The sequence below is a fragment of the Mirounga leonina genome, unplaced genomic scaffold (assembly GCF_011800145.1).
Source record: "Mirounga leonina isolate KUSES-001 unplaced genomic scaffold, KU_Mleo_1.0 Mir_165, whole genome shotgun sequence".
Taxonomy (NCBI): Eukaryota; Metazoa; Chordata; class Mammalia; order Carnivora; family Phocidae; genus Mirounga; species Mirounga leonina.
In genome coordinates, this window is record NW_023270415.1 from 67215966 (window position 1) to 67233733 (window position 17768).

Below are 17768 nucleotides of genomic sequence, written 5' to 3' on the forward strand. Positions count from 1 at the left end.
TCTTCTAAAAGGGAAGAATCGTTTTCTTTTTGTTATCAATTTCCTCGATGTAAGGAATTTGGAAGAGCTTTTATGGGACCAGGTCTGATAGCAGTTGCATGACATTGCCTGGTGTCTTACTTGGAATGGACTACCAAGGGACTGAGATGACGAGGCTGGGGGCCAAGACTTTCTCCCCAGTGAGGGTTTGTTCCCTGGATATTCATGGAGGAGTTGGAGGTGCTTGTCCTTCTCCTCGTGGTTACACACCTGTCAGCAGAGGCGGGCAAGTGTGCAAACTGCCGCTGGAAAGCCTGAGTTGGCAGCCTCCCTGTGCCCCTCACTACCTCTGTGGTGCTGAGCAGGTTCCTTCAGCTGCTCAGTTTTTCACTTTTCTCGTTGGTAAAGTGCAGATAAAAGAGTTGCTGTGAGGTTTACTGTAAATGGTGTGCTCAGTATAGTCTTGGCACAAAATAAAGCGCTTACTAATTATTAGTTACAGCTATTATCGTTATGTATTTTTTTTCATCGTCGTTACTGCTCTCCATGCTTTATCAACTGCACCGATCTCCTGTAATGCCAGCTTTTGTGTACAGTAGTAATTTCTTCTCTGGGATTGTCATTCTGTGAATATTAACATTTTTTGTGTGCTTCTCTTCCCCCACCTCCCTTGCCCCCCACGTGCTGGTAGCCAAGCTTTTTCCGATGGAAAAATCTCCATGAAAATATAATGGGTGAATGAGTTTATATCAAATGTCTTCATTACACTTTAATTCAATAGATCTCTGAGGCAGGACAATTTATAGTTTGGTGAAGGTTTAATTTTCAAATTTATTAAATAATGCCATGTGAGAACATTGAAGGAAGAGATGCTGTAATTCTTCATTAGTTCCCAAGAACACTAAAGCATCATTCTTGCCCTCAAATGGGTTAAAATCTCTTTGGAGAAATGAGACAAATGCACATAAGAAGTTAAGAATGTTTATGGTTGAAAGTGCCAAAGTATCAAGTATAGTTGTTAAGATAAATTAAGGAAAGGAGGAGAGATCTTTCTAGGCTGGCATGGTTTAAAAGCAGGTATGGCTTGAGTTCAGCCCTTGAAGGATGTATAGGATTTAGTTTGGTATAGATTTTTAGGAAGTCTTTCCCATAAGAGTGGGGGAATTTTGGTAGTGGGATTATATTTTGGGCAGTAAAGGGGCAAGGAAACTTTGGCTGGTCAGTCCCTCCACACCCACCCCATCCCCAGTTCACTTTTTAGTCAAAAGCCAACTCCCTGTGTCTGTGTTCATTCCCAGTTCCTCTTGAATCCTTCGGGGATTTATTTGGCCTGTTTCCCTTTTTCATGCAACACCATGCTCTTCCCTCGCCTTGATTGTTTAGTAGGGCAGGACACAGATTCCCTATGCCTTCCGTAGTCAGGTGTTTCTGAAACATGAATACAAATCATGGTTTTAAGAGAGATTATTATTGCAATAGGGAAATAAAGGTTAACAAGAAGAACAGCAAGAATCACCGAAAGAATCTTAAAATGTAAGGTTGCTACTCGATAGGTACATTCTCATGGTCTGTCTTCCAGATTCCTTTTGCTGTGGGACTCCTTCTAGTTCATAGGTCTCTGGTCTCCAGCCCTGTTCTGTGGTGGACGGAGACACTGACTTTAACCAGAAGTGACCTGACCTGGCTCACATCCAGGTGGGGCGTGAGTGTCAGTTCCTCTCAGGACTAGCTTCCTGATCTTTTCTGGTGTTTTCCCTCTTGCCTCTGGCTGCACTCTTCATCACTTAGGTCCTTCAGCCTGTCCCAACATTCTTGGGCCCTGGAGCCTTCGCTGAGGCTGCAGGAAGCCCCAGGTGACTTCCAAAGATTCTTGCCTTAGGCTTGGTGCCATCAAACCTGACCCAGCCATCACTTATTTTCTCCTTTGCAGGCAAGGTCTCCTTGGCCTTGTAATTTGAAATTGCCATCTGGTTCATGTCTTGCTAGCATCCTTGGGACCTTGATAATGAGAACCATGATCCCATTTGTTTTATTTTGCAAACTCTTTTCATAGCATTTTTAATGTCAAAAGCACATTTTTATGTGCTTTCAAAAATAAACTCATTTAATTCCAGAGGGAGATTGCCAACATTATATCGATTTCCACAGATTAACCAAATACAGTAAAATGCCTGCCTTTATGTAAGTCACAAACCATCATATTAGGATATAAATTGCTTAAAATTCTCTTTCTGATCATCAAGTAATTAATATGATTTTTTTTTTAAAAGATTTTTATTTATTTATTCATGAGAGACAGAGAGAGAGAGGCAGAGGGAGAAGCAGGCTCCCAAGGAGCAGAGAGCCCGATGCGGGACTCGATCCTAGGACCCTGGGATCATGACCTGAGCCGAAGGCAGACGCCCAACCATCTGAGCCACCCAGGCGCCCAATTAATATGATTTTTAACGAACAGTTGCTGTATGCATAGCAGATACATGTTGCTATCAGCAACACCTAAACAGTTTGTCTCCCTTTTTAACATTTGGACATTTTCACAACATTGACCTGTGATTGATGGTCTGACAGTTTTATTTGTAATATGACTTGAGTCCTTTCTCATACACTATTTTGTTAAAAATGTTGTATTTAATTTTGGGAATGTAAATACAAATTTTTCTTTGTAAATACTGCCCCCTTCCCCCTCCTCAAAAACAAAAAACCTTATATTGGGATATATATATACAGTCTGTGAAGTCTGGGTGATATAAGCCAAGAGACATCTACCAGAAGCAAGTTAATCCAGGAGATATTTTCTGAAATGTGTTTATAATTGACTATTGTAAAATTGAAGCATAATTTTAAAGTCTAGGACAATCACTTTCAAAAGCCAGATGTAAGTGCATATATTATTTCTTGACTTTGGGATGATCTGTCTTATTGTTCTGTAGAGTAGACAAGAAATCCTGACATTTGTCTGAGCTAAGGTATTTGAATGGAGAATCTTTGAGTGTGTGCATTCCCAAATGTGACTAAGTCAACTTTACTAAATTCTTTTCATTCAGCTTTTTTAATATTAAAATTTGTATTATTTCGTGTTCTTGATCTTCCCCTATACTTAGAGCTTGAAAAAAAGTTTAAAAGCACTTAAGAACATTTCTTTGCTTTTTCAATCTGGTAGTCACTCCGTATAGTCTCCTGTTACGCAAGGGTATTTTAATTTTTTAAACGTAGTAAGCATAATTGTTTCATACTCTGATAGATAATTCCAATATCTGAAACATTTGTAGATCTGTTTCTGCTGATTCTTACTCTTGGTGTCTTGTTTTCTTGTGTTTTTTAAGGTTTGTAAGGTTTTTCTGTTGATTTTATTTTTTTCCCCCTGTAATCTGCTCATTCTCCTTCACAATTATTTGTATGGATTAATTGAGGCCTCGGATAAAAATGTCTTCTTCAGAGGGGAGTGCCTGGAGGTACTATTTCAGAGTGAGACCACCTCACACCAAGATCAGGGCTTGGGTTCCCCGGACCACTTAGGTGAGGGGAACCCAGGCAGCAAACCCAGGACAGCTGGCCTGTGGCCATAGGTTTTCAGAAACAGGTTTGTTTTCTTTCTCTCTTACCTGTTTTCTGCTCAGTGGCCAAGGCCAACCCTGCTGCAGCCTGGAGGAGCTGGGTGGCATTACTTTGGTTCCTCTGTAATCTGAGGAGTTAAGAGACCCAGCTGGCGTGGGGGAGGAATGTGACTGTGGTGTTCTGTGCTCTGCCTTGCTTTTATGTTTTCTCTAGATTTTGCCCTAGTTGTTTCTGTCTTGTAACTCTCTTGTTTTTAAGGAGTTTCCTTCCTTCCTTCTTTCCTCCCTTCTTCCTTCCCTCCCTCTGTCCCTCCCTTTCTTTCCTCCCTCTCCCCTCCCTCCCTCCCGTCCTTCCTTTATTTTAACTGAGTGTTTTTCTGGTTTTCAGTAGAATTGGTCCACATAAGCTACTGTACTAGAAATGGAAATCTTTCTTATTTGATCTTTAATAATCCCGTGAGGTGCATGTGCAGATACATGGCCGGGCTGCTTTAACTGAAAAGGAAAAACTAAAAAGGAAACGGAAGCCGAGAGAAGTGTAGTGGTTGATTTATGATCACACAACTAAGTGGCACAGCTTCAGACTCCTAAGTCTGAGTCTACTTTTTTTTCCCACTCCAGCCTTTGAGCTTTCTTCTACTGGGTGTATTCTCAGAATTTTGAATGAAGCAGGCCTATGTTAAGGAGGTCTTTAAAAAATATGCAATACCTTTTACAAAATTGTTTAGATCATTGACTAGTAAGGATTATATTGGAACAACTTTTTCCAGAGATGGCATTTTAAATGGAAAACAGTAATTGCTTTCTTTTTCTTGCAGCTGAAGTGAGTAGTGAATACAGTATGGACAAGGCAATGGTTGAATTGGCCATGATGGATCGGGAACTAAGCCATTATGTAAAGGCTGTTCAATCTGCAATAAGTCATGTAAGTTTATACCACTCACCTGGTAATATTTGGTTACAGCTCACTGACCTGAAAACAGAAACACATCATCAAAATTCTTCTCTAGCCTTTAATATTTCCTTATCATTACTGTAGCGGCCGTTAATTTCTTCTTAATTAAGAAGTCTATAGAAAAGGAATCTTAAGTAGTTTCCCAGCTAGGTCACCTAGGTTTATTTAGAATATTACATCTATTTTAGATTTTCTTGCTGGTTTTTTTTTTTGGTCTTGAAATCTTTAGTGTAAGCCCCCTTCGAATGTGAGTAGATTTTTATAAAACGCTAAAAATTGCATAGAACATGTTTTTGTTGTTATGTTTGCTGCAGCATACCATTTAGACCAGGCTTAGTTACTCATTCTCCAGCTTTAACTAATATGCAGCTATTGCAAAATTCATAGGATCAGATAATATGGGAGAGTTTTAGAGCAAGTTTAAAAATAAAGAAGGCTGACATTTTAGTTTTTCCAGAAGCCAAACTTATTTTTGTTGACTCCAGCTGTCACAGGAACAACACATAAGGCAGTTAAGGTGGGAACATAGCGACATCCTTTTCAGCAGTACTGGGTTGAGTAAGAAATGAGCAATATGATTGCAGTAATATTTCTGAGAAGTCCTTTGTCCTCTGAGCAGTGGAAACTCCCCTTTGAACTGATTTCAGATACCTGTGTAATAGGGTGTCTTGTACTTCTGGTTTCTTTATTTGCCTTTTCTTACTTTTATCTATGGGAAAATGCCCAAAATCAAATCTTTTAGAAGATTGGCTACTGTTCAGTGGAAGATAAATTTTTAAAAATGGTTTATTACTTAAGCTATACTTAAATGAGCATTACATAATTATATGTTCATAGTTACATGAAGTTCTTTGTTTTTAAAAAAAAAATTTTTTTTAGTGGTTAGTATTTATTAAGTATAGGATTTGTGACTTAAGAATATCTGCTTATATCCAAGAAGTAGTAAACTCATTCAGCTTGTAAAAATCTGATTTTTTTTTTTACCACTGTGGCTGTTAGTCCTCGGACTGTGAATATTCCTTCCATAGGAAAACATGAAAGTGATCTCGTGTTGGGGCATTTGAAAGTGGGTAACAAAAAGCACTTAGACCAGAAGTTTTCAACTCCCGCTGCCCCTCAGAACCAGCCTGTCCCTATTCTAATGAGATTCTGATTTCATTTCTGGAGCAGGATTGGGGCACCAGTGTTTTTTAAAATACTCATTCTAATATGTATCCATGGTTGGAGACCACTGACTTAAAAGAACAAGGCTGACTTTATAGAATAAAGTATGTTTGCCACCAAGATCAGAGTTAGGCCTCTTATATAGATCAGTCCTGCTTTGACCCTTACATCCTATGGAGGTTATTTGATAGGCCTTTCTGTCTTTAACTTTGATGTGCAAATGTAATAGCACAGTGTACATTATAGATAAGAAAACAGATTTTGGAAGTTAAAGAACTCAATATGAATTTTTTCACTATTAAACTCTAGGAATCACAGATGTAGGGACATAGTGGGGATATGACATTTTGAGGGAAATAATTTTACACTTTTCATATACTATGCACTCTACATACTTAGAAGTTATGGACATTGTTATCTTACTGCTTATTTCAGTGAGGGGTAAAGAATGAACAGCAGCTTGAGAAGGGCTGGAATGGTACAGTTCTTTAGGAATAGCAGTGGTTTAGGGATCGGAAACTCTTCCAACTCTTCTACCCTTGGTTCTTCCATTTTCTAAGTTATGATCGTGGGTCAAGAAACGTAACCTTTAGAAACCTCATGCTCTTCATTTATAAAATTCTTGGCCTGCCTATTTCATAAGATTATTATGTGAAGCAGATTAGATACTATGTATCAAACCTTTGACATTCCTAAATTTGATGGCAACCTAAGATACTGGGTTTTTGCAAACTCAGACTTCCAAACATATTCCTTAAAAAGGTAGAACAAGATCTTTCTTAAAGGCAAGTAGTACTTCCATTTCTATAACATTTCCAAAATTCTGACCCTACCGTGTGGTTTCGCTGTTGAATTTTCATGTAATCATAGAAATTAAAAAAAAAAAAGTTTTTTAATCATCATGGAGCGTTAGAGTGTATTGTTTAAATAGAAGTCTCTCTCCTACTCTCACCTTCACAGGATTCTGAAGGTCACACACCTCTGAAAAGGTTTTAGAAGTTTATTTGGGAACCTTAGGGGTGTAGATCCATTTACCAACAATCTCTGGGAAGTCCCTTTGGCATGCAGCAGAAGCTCTCAAATTGCCTTTCTTTGTCCTCTGCGAAAACAGAGCTACTATATTCTACAATGCGTGAAAGATTTTATTTAGAATCGGTATTTCTTTCAGTGCTCTTCAACTTAAAAATAAAAATAAAAAAAATTAAGATTTTGTCCCAGCTAGTTGATAGAGGGGAATATAATGCAGTGATCCCTAAAAAAAAAAAAAAAAATCACAGTCTGTAAGTCCTTTATTAAAACTTCCAGCATACATGGGTGTATACCTGTCACAACTCTTTAGAACATCACGTCAAACCACAGAGAGCTGTGTCTGAACTCTTTGGAGACTCAGTCATCAAGCACACACATGACGACAGTGCTTTGAAACCTGTGAAATGGCACCCAGACACCCAGTGGTACAGTGACTTCTTTTCTCACTGGGACTGCCAGGGAAGAACTTGTCTCACTTTCACGTTGAGAACAGTGATGTTCTGAACATTACGCCTGATGACCTAATGTTTTTTCCCCTGATTTCTAAGCTTTTATTATTTGAGTATATTGAAGGGGCACCGTTGTTTTCATTGTTCTCAACAGGGGGCTTCTTGTTTTCAAACATTCACTGAATAAATATTTACTAAATACCTATGTGCTAGGTACTTCTAGGTGCAAGAAATAGGTCAGTCACCAAAGCCCACATGACCACCACCTTCAGGATGTCTGGAGTCTAGAGAGAGAGACAAACATTTAACAAAGAGCAATCTTAGGTAATGACTTGTGGTGTGGGCAAGAAAGGGAAAATAAAGTGTTCAAGGAGACTTAACTCAGGAGCATAATACTGCTAGGGGGTTGGGGAACTCCTTCCTGAGAAAGTGGTATGTAATCTTAAGATGAAAGTCAAATGAGCCTCAGCATGGGGATCATGATATATAACTTCTCTGTCTTTGTGACTTTTACGTGAAATGGAAGCATCTTTTTATTGGTTGTGTCATTGTTAGAGTTTCAGACAAGTTGAGAAACTAGGCCAGAGAAAGCCAATTTTTATATATAGAAAGTTTAAAATATGCAGAATAGTTGAGTAACATGCTTAAGGCTGGTCAGTGATTAATTCATTCACAATAGGAGTGCCTACTATGTGCCAGAAACTGAGTAGTAATGCAAGTCATGGCAGTAGTTGATTTAAGAATCATTTTATTACTGATATTCTGCTTCTCAAGCCATTTCACTAGTCGAGCAGGGGTTATGCCTCTCAGAGTGAAACTTTGAATTGGTATTGAATGAACAGTGGTAATGCTGTGCGTTTCTGTACTGTGTATTTTAGTGTTTATGTGATTGTTTAAAATTAAACCTGTAGTCCCATCTTGGGGCTTCAGATTCCACAGGATGGATACCAGTTTGGTTCAAGAAATCTTCAAATCTATTTTCAGGTATATGTTTCTCCAAATAAGAGATGATCAAGAGTCCAACCACTGTCATGGCGATGGTCCTTGCAGCTTTGTTATCACCTTAATTCTGGTGAAAAAGGATAAGCACCATGAAGCTGAATGATAAATGTCCTAAGAGGCTCACATTAGTTCCTGACATTATTAGCAGTCAGGGATAAAATATACATCCTGTGTGCTTTTTGATGAGCAGTCCAGTCCTAGAGCTTAGCAGAAGTAACCTACAGTATGAGATTCATATTATACTTTGGTGTTTATTTTTTTGTCATGGTGCTTAATTGTGTAACTTTAACAAATTTTAAATCTTTGCCATATTTTACCTGTATACTGTTCTTTTAGTAGGTACTGCTTCCGTGTGTTAATTTATTGGAAAATCAGAGTATGTGTATTTTCCTTACTTTCCTCTGCTACTATTTTCTTCTGTGCTACATGCATCTTATAGATTATATAAGATTTTCAAAGCATTTAAATTGGATTGCTGCCATGTATTTGTTTTTGGTTTCTTAAGTCAGTGTTATTTTATAACAGTTCCTACCTGGGGAGGGTAATTATTTTTGTTAACTGAACAGGAGCAACTAGGTGCTTGATTGGTCTACTTGTGTTGTTTCTTATAAATCTGTTTATGGATATGCCTTGTGTACTGTGGTTTTTACTTGATAAGCTAACCTGAACATTTAATCTGTCCTTTCAAACTAATATGGTGAGAGAAGAGTAGAAATATACCTCAGGTAAGCTGTTGAAACCAACACAATCTTAGGTATAATAAAAGAACAAGGTGGGTCAAAGGTATAGCTTACCTCAGCCTTGTCATTATGCAACTACATGGTTTAGAACGGTTTTTGACATATCACGTCCCTATGCTTCCTCACCCTTCACCCTTCATCAATTGGTGAGCTTTGCCTTCTGTAAATCTTAAAGTTACCTTAACATCCACCACTTGAACATGAAATCATATGAGGTATCTTGCAAGTTGGGAGTTACCATTTTAGTTTAACCAGATTTGGGGAGCACTTCTCCCTTAGAAAGTGAATGTTTTGTAGTGTCTGAAGGAAGTTTCAGGCCAGAGAATATAATTTATTAGATACGATCATCTACCAACTAAATGTAAAAATGTACTCCACATTGTGAGTCATTGACAAAAAGGAGAAGAAGGGGAAATTAGTTTGGAGGTTAAAAAATTTGGGGACAGAAGATTCCTGAGCATGAGAGAAAATACTGTTGTCAGCAGAATAGCAAGAAGGTGAAAGATGATGGTGGAAAATAGTGAAGATTTCTTGCAGCCATTTGGGAAGGTACTGGAGAAGACCCTGTTTTCTGCTCCCTGTCCCCAACACTTGACACAACAAGATGGTGCGTGGTCTTTTACCACCCTTCTCGTCAAAAGTTTCCTAATGCTTCACATATGAACCTTTTTGTTTTTAGGAATGTTGCCCAGGTGTGGGAATTAAGCCGGGGGAAAAAAAAAGTTGACTTTGGGTATTCATTCTTTAGCCACTTGGCCCAGAATATGTCTATTTCTATGAGTACTGGTAATTAATTTCTATTCTGGTGCTTTAGAACTTCTTCTGCAGTTATTCCCAAATTAAGATTGTGTTTGGTAGCATTTTGTCTAATACACAGAAAGTAGGTCTGGATATAGTATTTCACTGACTGAGTTACTTCTGTAGGAAAGAACTTAGATCTGAATCTTCTAGGTCACCAAGTAATGTAGCTGCTTATAGGTGAACATTCTGCTCTGTGCTATAATGAGACTGATTTTCATGGGTGGTTTATAGAAATCCATCTTAGTGTTTTGTAGGTATTAAGTGTTGGATTTTATTCGGAATTATAAAATGTTTACACTCTACTGGGACTTAATGTGTCTCTAGTGCAGCATTTTCAAAAGTTTCCTCTGTAATACTGATTAATCAGGATGTGAATAAGTATAATAGGAAAAAGGGATTTTGTGGTCAAATAAGTTTGGGGAATGCTTGATTAAAAGAATTTCCTTAAAGACTCCAAAGCCTTTAATATGCTTTTATGCATTGTGATTTTCCAAAGGAAGTACATTTACTAATTTCTTAAACTTCTTTAACTAGAAAATCTCTTTGGGGGAAGGGCCGATGCTCCACAGAACCCAGTTTGGGAACTACTTCTATAGTTTCCACCTGTTTATGCTACAGAGGATGGGCCTGCAGTTTGCGGCAGTTTCTCTGGCATCCAGGAAACTGGGGAGTGCATCAAACTCCCTATCTGAAATTCCGGAATGGACCTAGGAGATGTTTCTGTGTAGATTGGGAAAGGGCCAGGCCTCTGAAAAGACTGTGCGTTATTCCAACAGTGAAAAAGAGGAAGGAAAAGTTTTTTAAAAATATGCAGTGATTGCCTGGTTCTCAGAGTCTGTGAAGTAAACAAGACCCCTGCATGGAGCGTTGATTCAGGAGAGCGGAGGGAAGGAAATGTTTTCCAGGAAAGGAAGAGAGGAGGGTACAGAATAGGCAGGAGGGACGCAGCAGCAATGTGGGCAGGAAAAGCATCCAGACCTTTGAAAGGCCTGGTTCATGACAGCACTCCAGACGGACACTGAACATCTGGGCCTCAGTGGCCCCAGGCAGTCCCGGCAGCTAATTACTTGTGTTATTTAAATGATGTGAGTGTTCTTTAATGTAGCCAACTCCTATTAATTTCTGATGTTGAGTGTGGTCCATGTATAGCATCAACCCCTTATTTTAGATAGTCACTTTAGCTCCTTCCATATCAAACGTTTCACCGTAGTAAGTATTAAAAATAGAGCTGAGATTGAGGCCGTTCCCGATTACCTAGCAGTGGTGCTAGTGGGCAGTGGAAGAGAGGCAGGGAACTAGATTGAATGGAGGCCTGGATCACCAAATGTTAATAAGGTTCACTGTAAAATGAATGCATTTTCAAAGTGTGGCGTTGAAAGCAGTTGTTTATTAATCTCACTATTAAGTTGTTCAGTTCCTGCCAGTAGTATGCTTGGTCTAATGAAGGTACAAAAACCTCTGGACATGTATCTACAAAATAGCTACAAAATAGCATTAACAGTGAAATCCTCCCACAGAGACATTAGCAACATATTTAAGAAATTCAGAGTGAGGGGAAAAGAGCCTTTGCTTAAATTCTGGCTTTTCTCCGCTCTAGCCCTGAGCCTCAGTTTCTTCTTAAAGTGGGAATGATAGTACAAGTTGTAGAGTTCTGGTAATGATGGAAAATGATAGCATGAGAGCACCTGGAATGGTTGTACTAATTTATAACATGGCCCAGGGCATTTCTGTAAAGGAGAAGTCCTTTCCTTTGATCAAATTTCAATAGCATCTGAAAGGGAGTTTTGAGTTAAAATTCAGAGAGGAGATGAGACAGTAGAAAACCACCACTGGGAAAGGCCAGAGATTATTTCTTCAGAGGTTGAAGGCAGGGCCTCTCTCCTTAAAAGGGGTCTTGTGGTGGTGGGGACAGAGTGGGTGTTGAGGGGAGCTTAGTCCTCATAGTGGTGTGACCAGGATGTGTTGGGTGGAATTGCGGGGACGGGGTCCACGCAGAGGCCAGTGAGCAGCACGGCGTTGGCCGGTTGGGTTTGAAGTTCCCTGATCACTAAGTCTATACAATGTCTGTAGCAATGAGAAAGAGATTATATTTCACATATGCTAGTTGGTGGTGATGAGGGGGATTCATACTAGAGCTAAGAACCAGACAACTGAGTAAAAACTTTGGTAATTCAGGAATAACTTCTGATGTTTTCTTAGATAACCAAAAATCACTTAAAGATGTCAGCAAGATAGTTCAATAAATAACATAATTATATACCTATGTGCACAGAGAAATAGTCCATGAGCTACATTTCCATCTTTAAATAATTTGTGTTTATTAGTAGCACCCATTTGAAAAAATAGCAGGAGAGGAAAATGCATTGGATTTATTGCTCTGATGTGTCATATGCAAGTTGTCAGCTATATTTCACATGTGTGATCCCCATAAATTGTTGACAAGTGAGAGAATAGAAAGAGGATAGGGGAGAGAATATAAATAACGGGTTTTATGTTTTCCCCAAGCCCTATGCGAGTTTGCGATTGTATTGGTAAGGAAAACTCTTGTTCTGACGTGGCGCCAATGCACAGTGAATTATCACTGAGAGTAAACTTTTTATTCTGTTTCTTAAAGCATCAAGCCTCTGGTGATAGTGGCCCTGTGTCTTTCATTCTTTTGTGTCCTGGCCAACTCAAATTTTTAACCACTGGAACTTTTTGAATTTCATTTCTTTCTGGGCTTTTTTTTTTTTTTTTAGGAAAATTTTTTATGTCACATAATACAGCATTCTTTAAAACAGTGAAAATCCTTATGTTCATTTCTCATGGGCTAGAGTAATGCGGTCAGTTGTGAACAGTCTCTAGTCTATCCTGTATTTCATCTTAAAAAAAAAAAAGATTTATTTGTTTATTTTAGAGGGAGGGAGGGGGGAGGGGCAGAGGGAGAGACTCTCAAGCAGACTTCCCGCTGAGTGTGGGGGCCCAACATGGGGCTCGATCCCAGGACCCTGAGATCATGACCTGAGCTGAAACCAAGAGTCAAAGGGCGCTTAACCGACTGAGCCACCGAGGTGCCTCTATCCTTTGTTTCATCTTAAAGTAATCATTTAATTATCTTTTAATAGCAAGTGATATTTAGAAAGGCTGAATCCCTGTTACTTAAAATTGGACACAATAACCAGAAATAGTTTAATATGATGGCATCACACAATTGATCTCCATACATCCCTTACTCGTGTGCTTTCTACCTTCCCTTCGGCTGACACCCAGGGTCCCCCGGGCTTCAGCGGCCGCCTTCTCATTACCTCAGCTGTTTGTGGTTCTTGGAATGTTACTGGTACCGAGGAACAAACTCTCTCTACCCATCACATTACTCTCTGTCGCCCCGAGGTTTATTTTAGTCCCCAACATGTAACAGAAGCCAAAAATGTCACATGAAATATAAAATAAGAACTTTAAGTGGACTAAATCCTGGGTGTGCTTAGAGTGTCCCTCTTGTAAAATCAGAAATTAAATTTGATGAGTAAAGCGTGGTTACACCGTGTTTTAAAAAGCCCCAGCAGAAACATCATATGCACAGTGTTTTCTTAGAAGAAATTCTTAAGATATTACTTAAAGTGCCTATAAATAATATAGATGAAATTAGGGTATGTCCTACCACATTTTCTGTAATGCTAATGGAGTTGCTCTGCCAGAATAGGGAATTCAGGTGTTTCGCCTTTGTGGCGTAAAATGTGTGTGATCCCATTACGATGGTAAATTGCTGGGTGTTAATTTAATTGGATTGAATGATTGAGGTTTCTTAGCACTTATCTCCTCAATAGCCGTGTGACCTTCAACAGGTTTGCAACACGAACTCAGTAGTATCTGTCCCTTCCTATCTTGGACTCATTTCTTGATTATACCCTGAGATACCGCATGTAAAAGCACTGGGGAGGGAAAAGTGCCATATAAAGGCATGGTCTTGGCGTTCCCTCCTGTTAACTTTTTAAAAATTTTTTAATTTTTTTAAAGATTTTATTTATTTATTTTGAGAGAGAGAGAGAATGAGAGAGAGAGAGCACATGAGAGGGGGAAGGGTCAGAGGGAGAAGCAGACTCCCCGCCGAGCAGGGAGCCTGATGCGGGACTCGATCCAGGGACTCCAGGATCATGACCTGAGCCGAAGGCAGTCGCCTAACCAACTGAGCCACCCAGGCGCCCCTTCCTGTTAACTTTTAATCTCTTTCTCTTACCACAGAAATGCCCACTACACGGTGATTTAAATCACGGTGAGCCCTCCTAAACCACCCGAACCCAGTATTAATGGTAAGGGGTCGCTTGTGTCTTGTTCCCTCACATTTATCTTCTCATCCCACAGCCTAAACTGGAAAGAAGAATGTGTAAAGTTTTACATTCACTTTTTGTCCTTGATTTAGTCATCTTTTTGGTAAATGTTTATTTCTGTCTCCCCTCCCCACCCACCTCCCAAGAGTTTTGCATAAATCTCTTGTAACAGTTCAACAAGTGACTCATGTAGATGGGGCTCGCTCTGTCCCTGAGTCACTTCATTATGAAACAGAGTTGAATATCTATATTTAACAATGAGGAAATAATTTAAAATAATTTATAATTTCTGATCTGATCATGTTAGTGACTAAACTCATCAACAGTGAAGAAGGAAACTAATGAAAATTCACAACGCTAGACCAAATTAGTCTAAAAGTAAAGTCTGAATAAATCACAGTCACCTTTACTTCTTTCTCCCCCTTTCCGGAGCAGTTGGTGTTTGATTGATAAGAATGTTGGTCTGGGAAATTAAGATCTGGCTTCAAATCCTCATTCTGCCATGCGGTGACCTTGGAAAAGTCAGGCTAATTCTGTATTCCAGCTTCCTTATTTCTAAAATCAGAGTGATAATAGTATTTGTCCTGCATACCTCACTGGGTAGTGGTAAATAAAATGAGATTATAAACAGGAATGTGTTGTGGACCTCTCCCCCACAAAAAAGGTGAAAAGTAGTTCTATAAGTTATTACATCCCGACAGTTCCTGTCTGACATTTCATGTCCAAATGGCCACAGGACTAAAGAGTGAGGGATACTTCCTGATTCTGCAAAAAAAGATGGGAAGGGAGTCTCTGTTAGCTCTTAGAGCTGGGAAGAGGAAGATACATTCCAAGCGTTTGGATTTCTGAATTTAATCATGGAACACCATCTCCTCTATAAATACCATTCTGGGGCTAGGGTTCCAGTGTAGGCAAATTTTTAAAAATGATTTAATCAGAGTTAATTGTGATCCAAATTATATAAAGTTATAACAAAGCCCATCTATAGTATGGGTATCATTTTGTGTTTAAAATGTTCTGGAAGATTTAGCTTTGGTCTGGATGATAATGAATTTATTTCTCTTCTGGCTTCCCCGGTTATTTGATATTTGCCCAGGGCTATTGATGCTTTGCTTAAACCAGATTTGGAAATGTCCCCTGGTCAGTCCCCTGGTCAGTCCCCTGGTCAGTCCCCCTGGCCCTTTGACTAAAAGTCTGAAACCAATTTCCTTCACCCCAAGTGAGGGGTGAGAAGCCCTCTGGGCTCCTTGACCTCTTTAATGATCACAGCAACCCTCCAATTAGGAAGGGTAGATGTGATGGACTCTGAGCCTCAGGGAGGTTAGGGTACGCGCTCAGGTCACAGGGTTATTCTCAAGAGGTTATTCTGGTGTTTTTGTTTTTGTTTTTTTTAGAAGTTCTATTTATTTAAAATGTAATCTCTATACCCCATGTGGGGCTCGAACTCAGGATCTGGGGATCAAGAGCCACATGCTTCTTTGACTAAGCCCGCCAAGTGCCTCTGAAGCTTGGCGTTTTTTGAACGAGTTTACAACCTGTTCAATTACAACCTGTAATTGAAGGCTCTTGCCGTGCCTCAAGACAGATGGAGTTCATGGAGTTTACTTTGAGTTGTAGATTTCTTGGGATTAAGAATGCTTTTGTCTAGTGTCCCTTATAAAGTACGCTTCTGGCTTTAACACCTGTCTTACTACCAGCTGCCCAGAGGTAAAGGTTTGGGACATTTTTTTTTTTTTTTTTTTTTTTTTAGATTTTATTTATTTGTGAGACAGAGAGCATGAGAGGGAGGAGGGTCAGAGGGAGAAGCAGACTCCCTGCCGAGCAGGGAGCCCGATGCGGGACTCGATCCCGGGACTCCAGGACCATGACCTGAGCCGAAGGCAGTGGCTTAACCAAGGTTTGGGACATTTAGTCGAAACAAAAAGTGACTCTTCACATTGATTTGACTTGGAAAAGGGAGGGATTCAATTAGTAATAAAGAACTGCTTGAGGAAAAGCATATTCTTATATGTAACTGTTTTATCAGAAAAAAGGGAAACTTTAGAGGGCCCAGTATTATTGACTCTTCTAATTTGTCTGTGTTATAATTTAAAAGTGGCAGTGGTGTGAATATGAAGGAATTTTAGGGATTTGAAATAAAAATGAAGTAAATCTTTTTTTCCAGTTGTTATAGATGCTTTATATTATTAAAATATTCAGTCCTTTCGGGCGCCTGGGTGGCTCAGTCGTTAAGCGTCTGCCTTCGGCTCAGGTCATGATCCCAGGGTCCTGGGATCAAGCCCCACATCGGGCTCCCTGCTCTGCAGGAAGCCTGCTTCTCCCTCTCCCACTCCCCCTGCTTGTGTTCCTGCTCTCGCTATGTCTCTCTCTGTCAAAAAAATAAATAAAATCTTAAAAAAAAAAAAAAAATTCAGTCCTTTCCATAACAAAAGTATACCTAGCTGACATATCTCTAGCGCTTGTTCAGTTGGCTTTAACTCAGGTAGAGGAACTTTTTTTCTTCTTGCCAGATTAGCCTATAGATTTGTTCATGATTAATTTCTTTTTAGAAGCACTGAGGGAGAAGTCTCTCCATGGTCAGTGTGTGGCATTTTATGGAACATGTAAAGAATGTTCACTGGGATAGTGGAAAGAACACTGCAGTTGGAATCAGGAGACCCAGCCTCACCCTTGCTTCTCCACTGCGTAATGGATGACACTGGGCTAGTGACTGGTCTTCTTGAAATCCTCGGTTTCCTTACCTGTAAAATGAGGGTAACACATCATAGGGCTGTTACAAGGATTAAATGAGATAATATAAGTAAAATGCTTCATGCCTTCACAGGAAGTGAGGTTTCACATAGTAGGTATTCAGAGTAATTGCCTCTTTTAATCTCCGTGCATAAGGTTGTTGTGAAATTAAATTGGGAAACAGAGTATGAAAGCTGGTTTATAAATGTTTAAATATCATCTCAGTGTCAGGTGGTATTTTCCATTGACTGCTCCCTTCTTTAGCACTTCCAGAGCAAAATGTATGGGAGAATGAACGGAAATAAGTTATGGCTAGAAGAGCTGGGTGTTACAGGGTGGCCACCAAGTCTGGGAATGTAAGTGCAAACACAATATGTGGCTTCATTATATAATATTACACTGCATTATAAAATAGCATTATCTGTGTTTCCAGACTTGGTGACTACTCTGTAGCCTCAGTTCTGCCCCCTGTTAGGTGTTTGTTTCAGGGAAGTTATTTAATCTCTCTGGGCAGTGAGAATCAAATTATGTAAATTATTCTAAAAAGTATTTTATAGACTATGAAGCATCTGACTGGTTTTGTCTTGGTTATGGTTTTAATTTTCCTGCATATAGTGGCTTTTTGATTAGCTTTGTGATGGATGAAATTCATTTTCATTTAGTCAGGAAACCTTTCTCATAGGAGATGAATTGGAAGGCGAAAGGCAATTTGATAGCTTTAGTAGTGGGAAGTAATTTCACGTATTAGGAGGCCATATTAATTATAGAGAAGGCAGCATCAGAAAATTTGATAGGCTGCTAGACCAGAGTGAATGGAACCCATAAGGATAAGGAGCATTAATGCGCTGCTGGAGTATTAATAATTCCACAGTCCTTACTGTGTTGGGTGAGATGTGATAACTGGGGGAAAGATCCAGCTACATACCCGTGGATTGCCCTCATTCCATGCTGTAGTTATGTAATATGATATAAAGACAAGGGATTTGAAGTCAGACGTTGTATTTATCAGAATCTTTGTGGTAATTAAGAATGTTAGACGTTATGGATTTAGAGGGAAAAAT

The 17768-nt window shown here is 39.3% G+C and overlaps 1 protein-coding gene across 4 annotated transcripts in view; it reads left to right on the top strand.

Moving 5' to 3' along the window:
• Positions 1-17768, top strand: part of NSMCE2 (NSE2 (MMS21) homolog, SMC5-SMC6 complex SUMO ligase) — a 210216-nt gene that overhangs the window by 32452 nt on the left and 159996 nt on the right. For 3 of the 4 annotated variants that reach the window (XM_035011920.1, XM_035011919.1, XM_035011921.1), the window contains one exon: positions 4352-4458. In XM_035011920.1, the coding sequence (XP_034867811.1) occupies positions 4352-4458 (107 nt within the window). Of the gene's footprint in view, positions 1-3566; positions 4221-4351; positions 4459-17768 lie in introns of those variants that run through there. The other variant, XM_035011922.1, reaches the window with a different exon arrangement.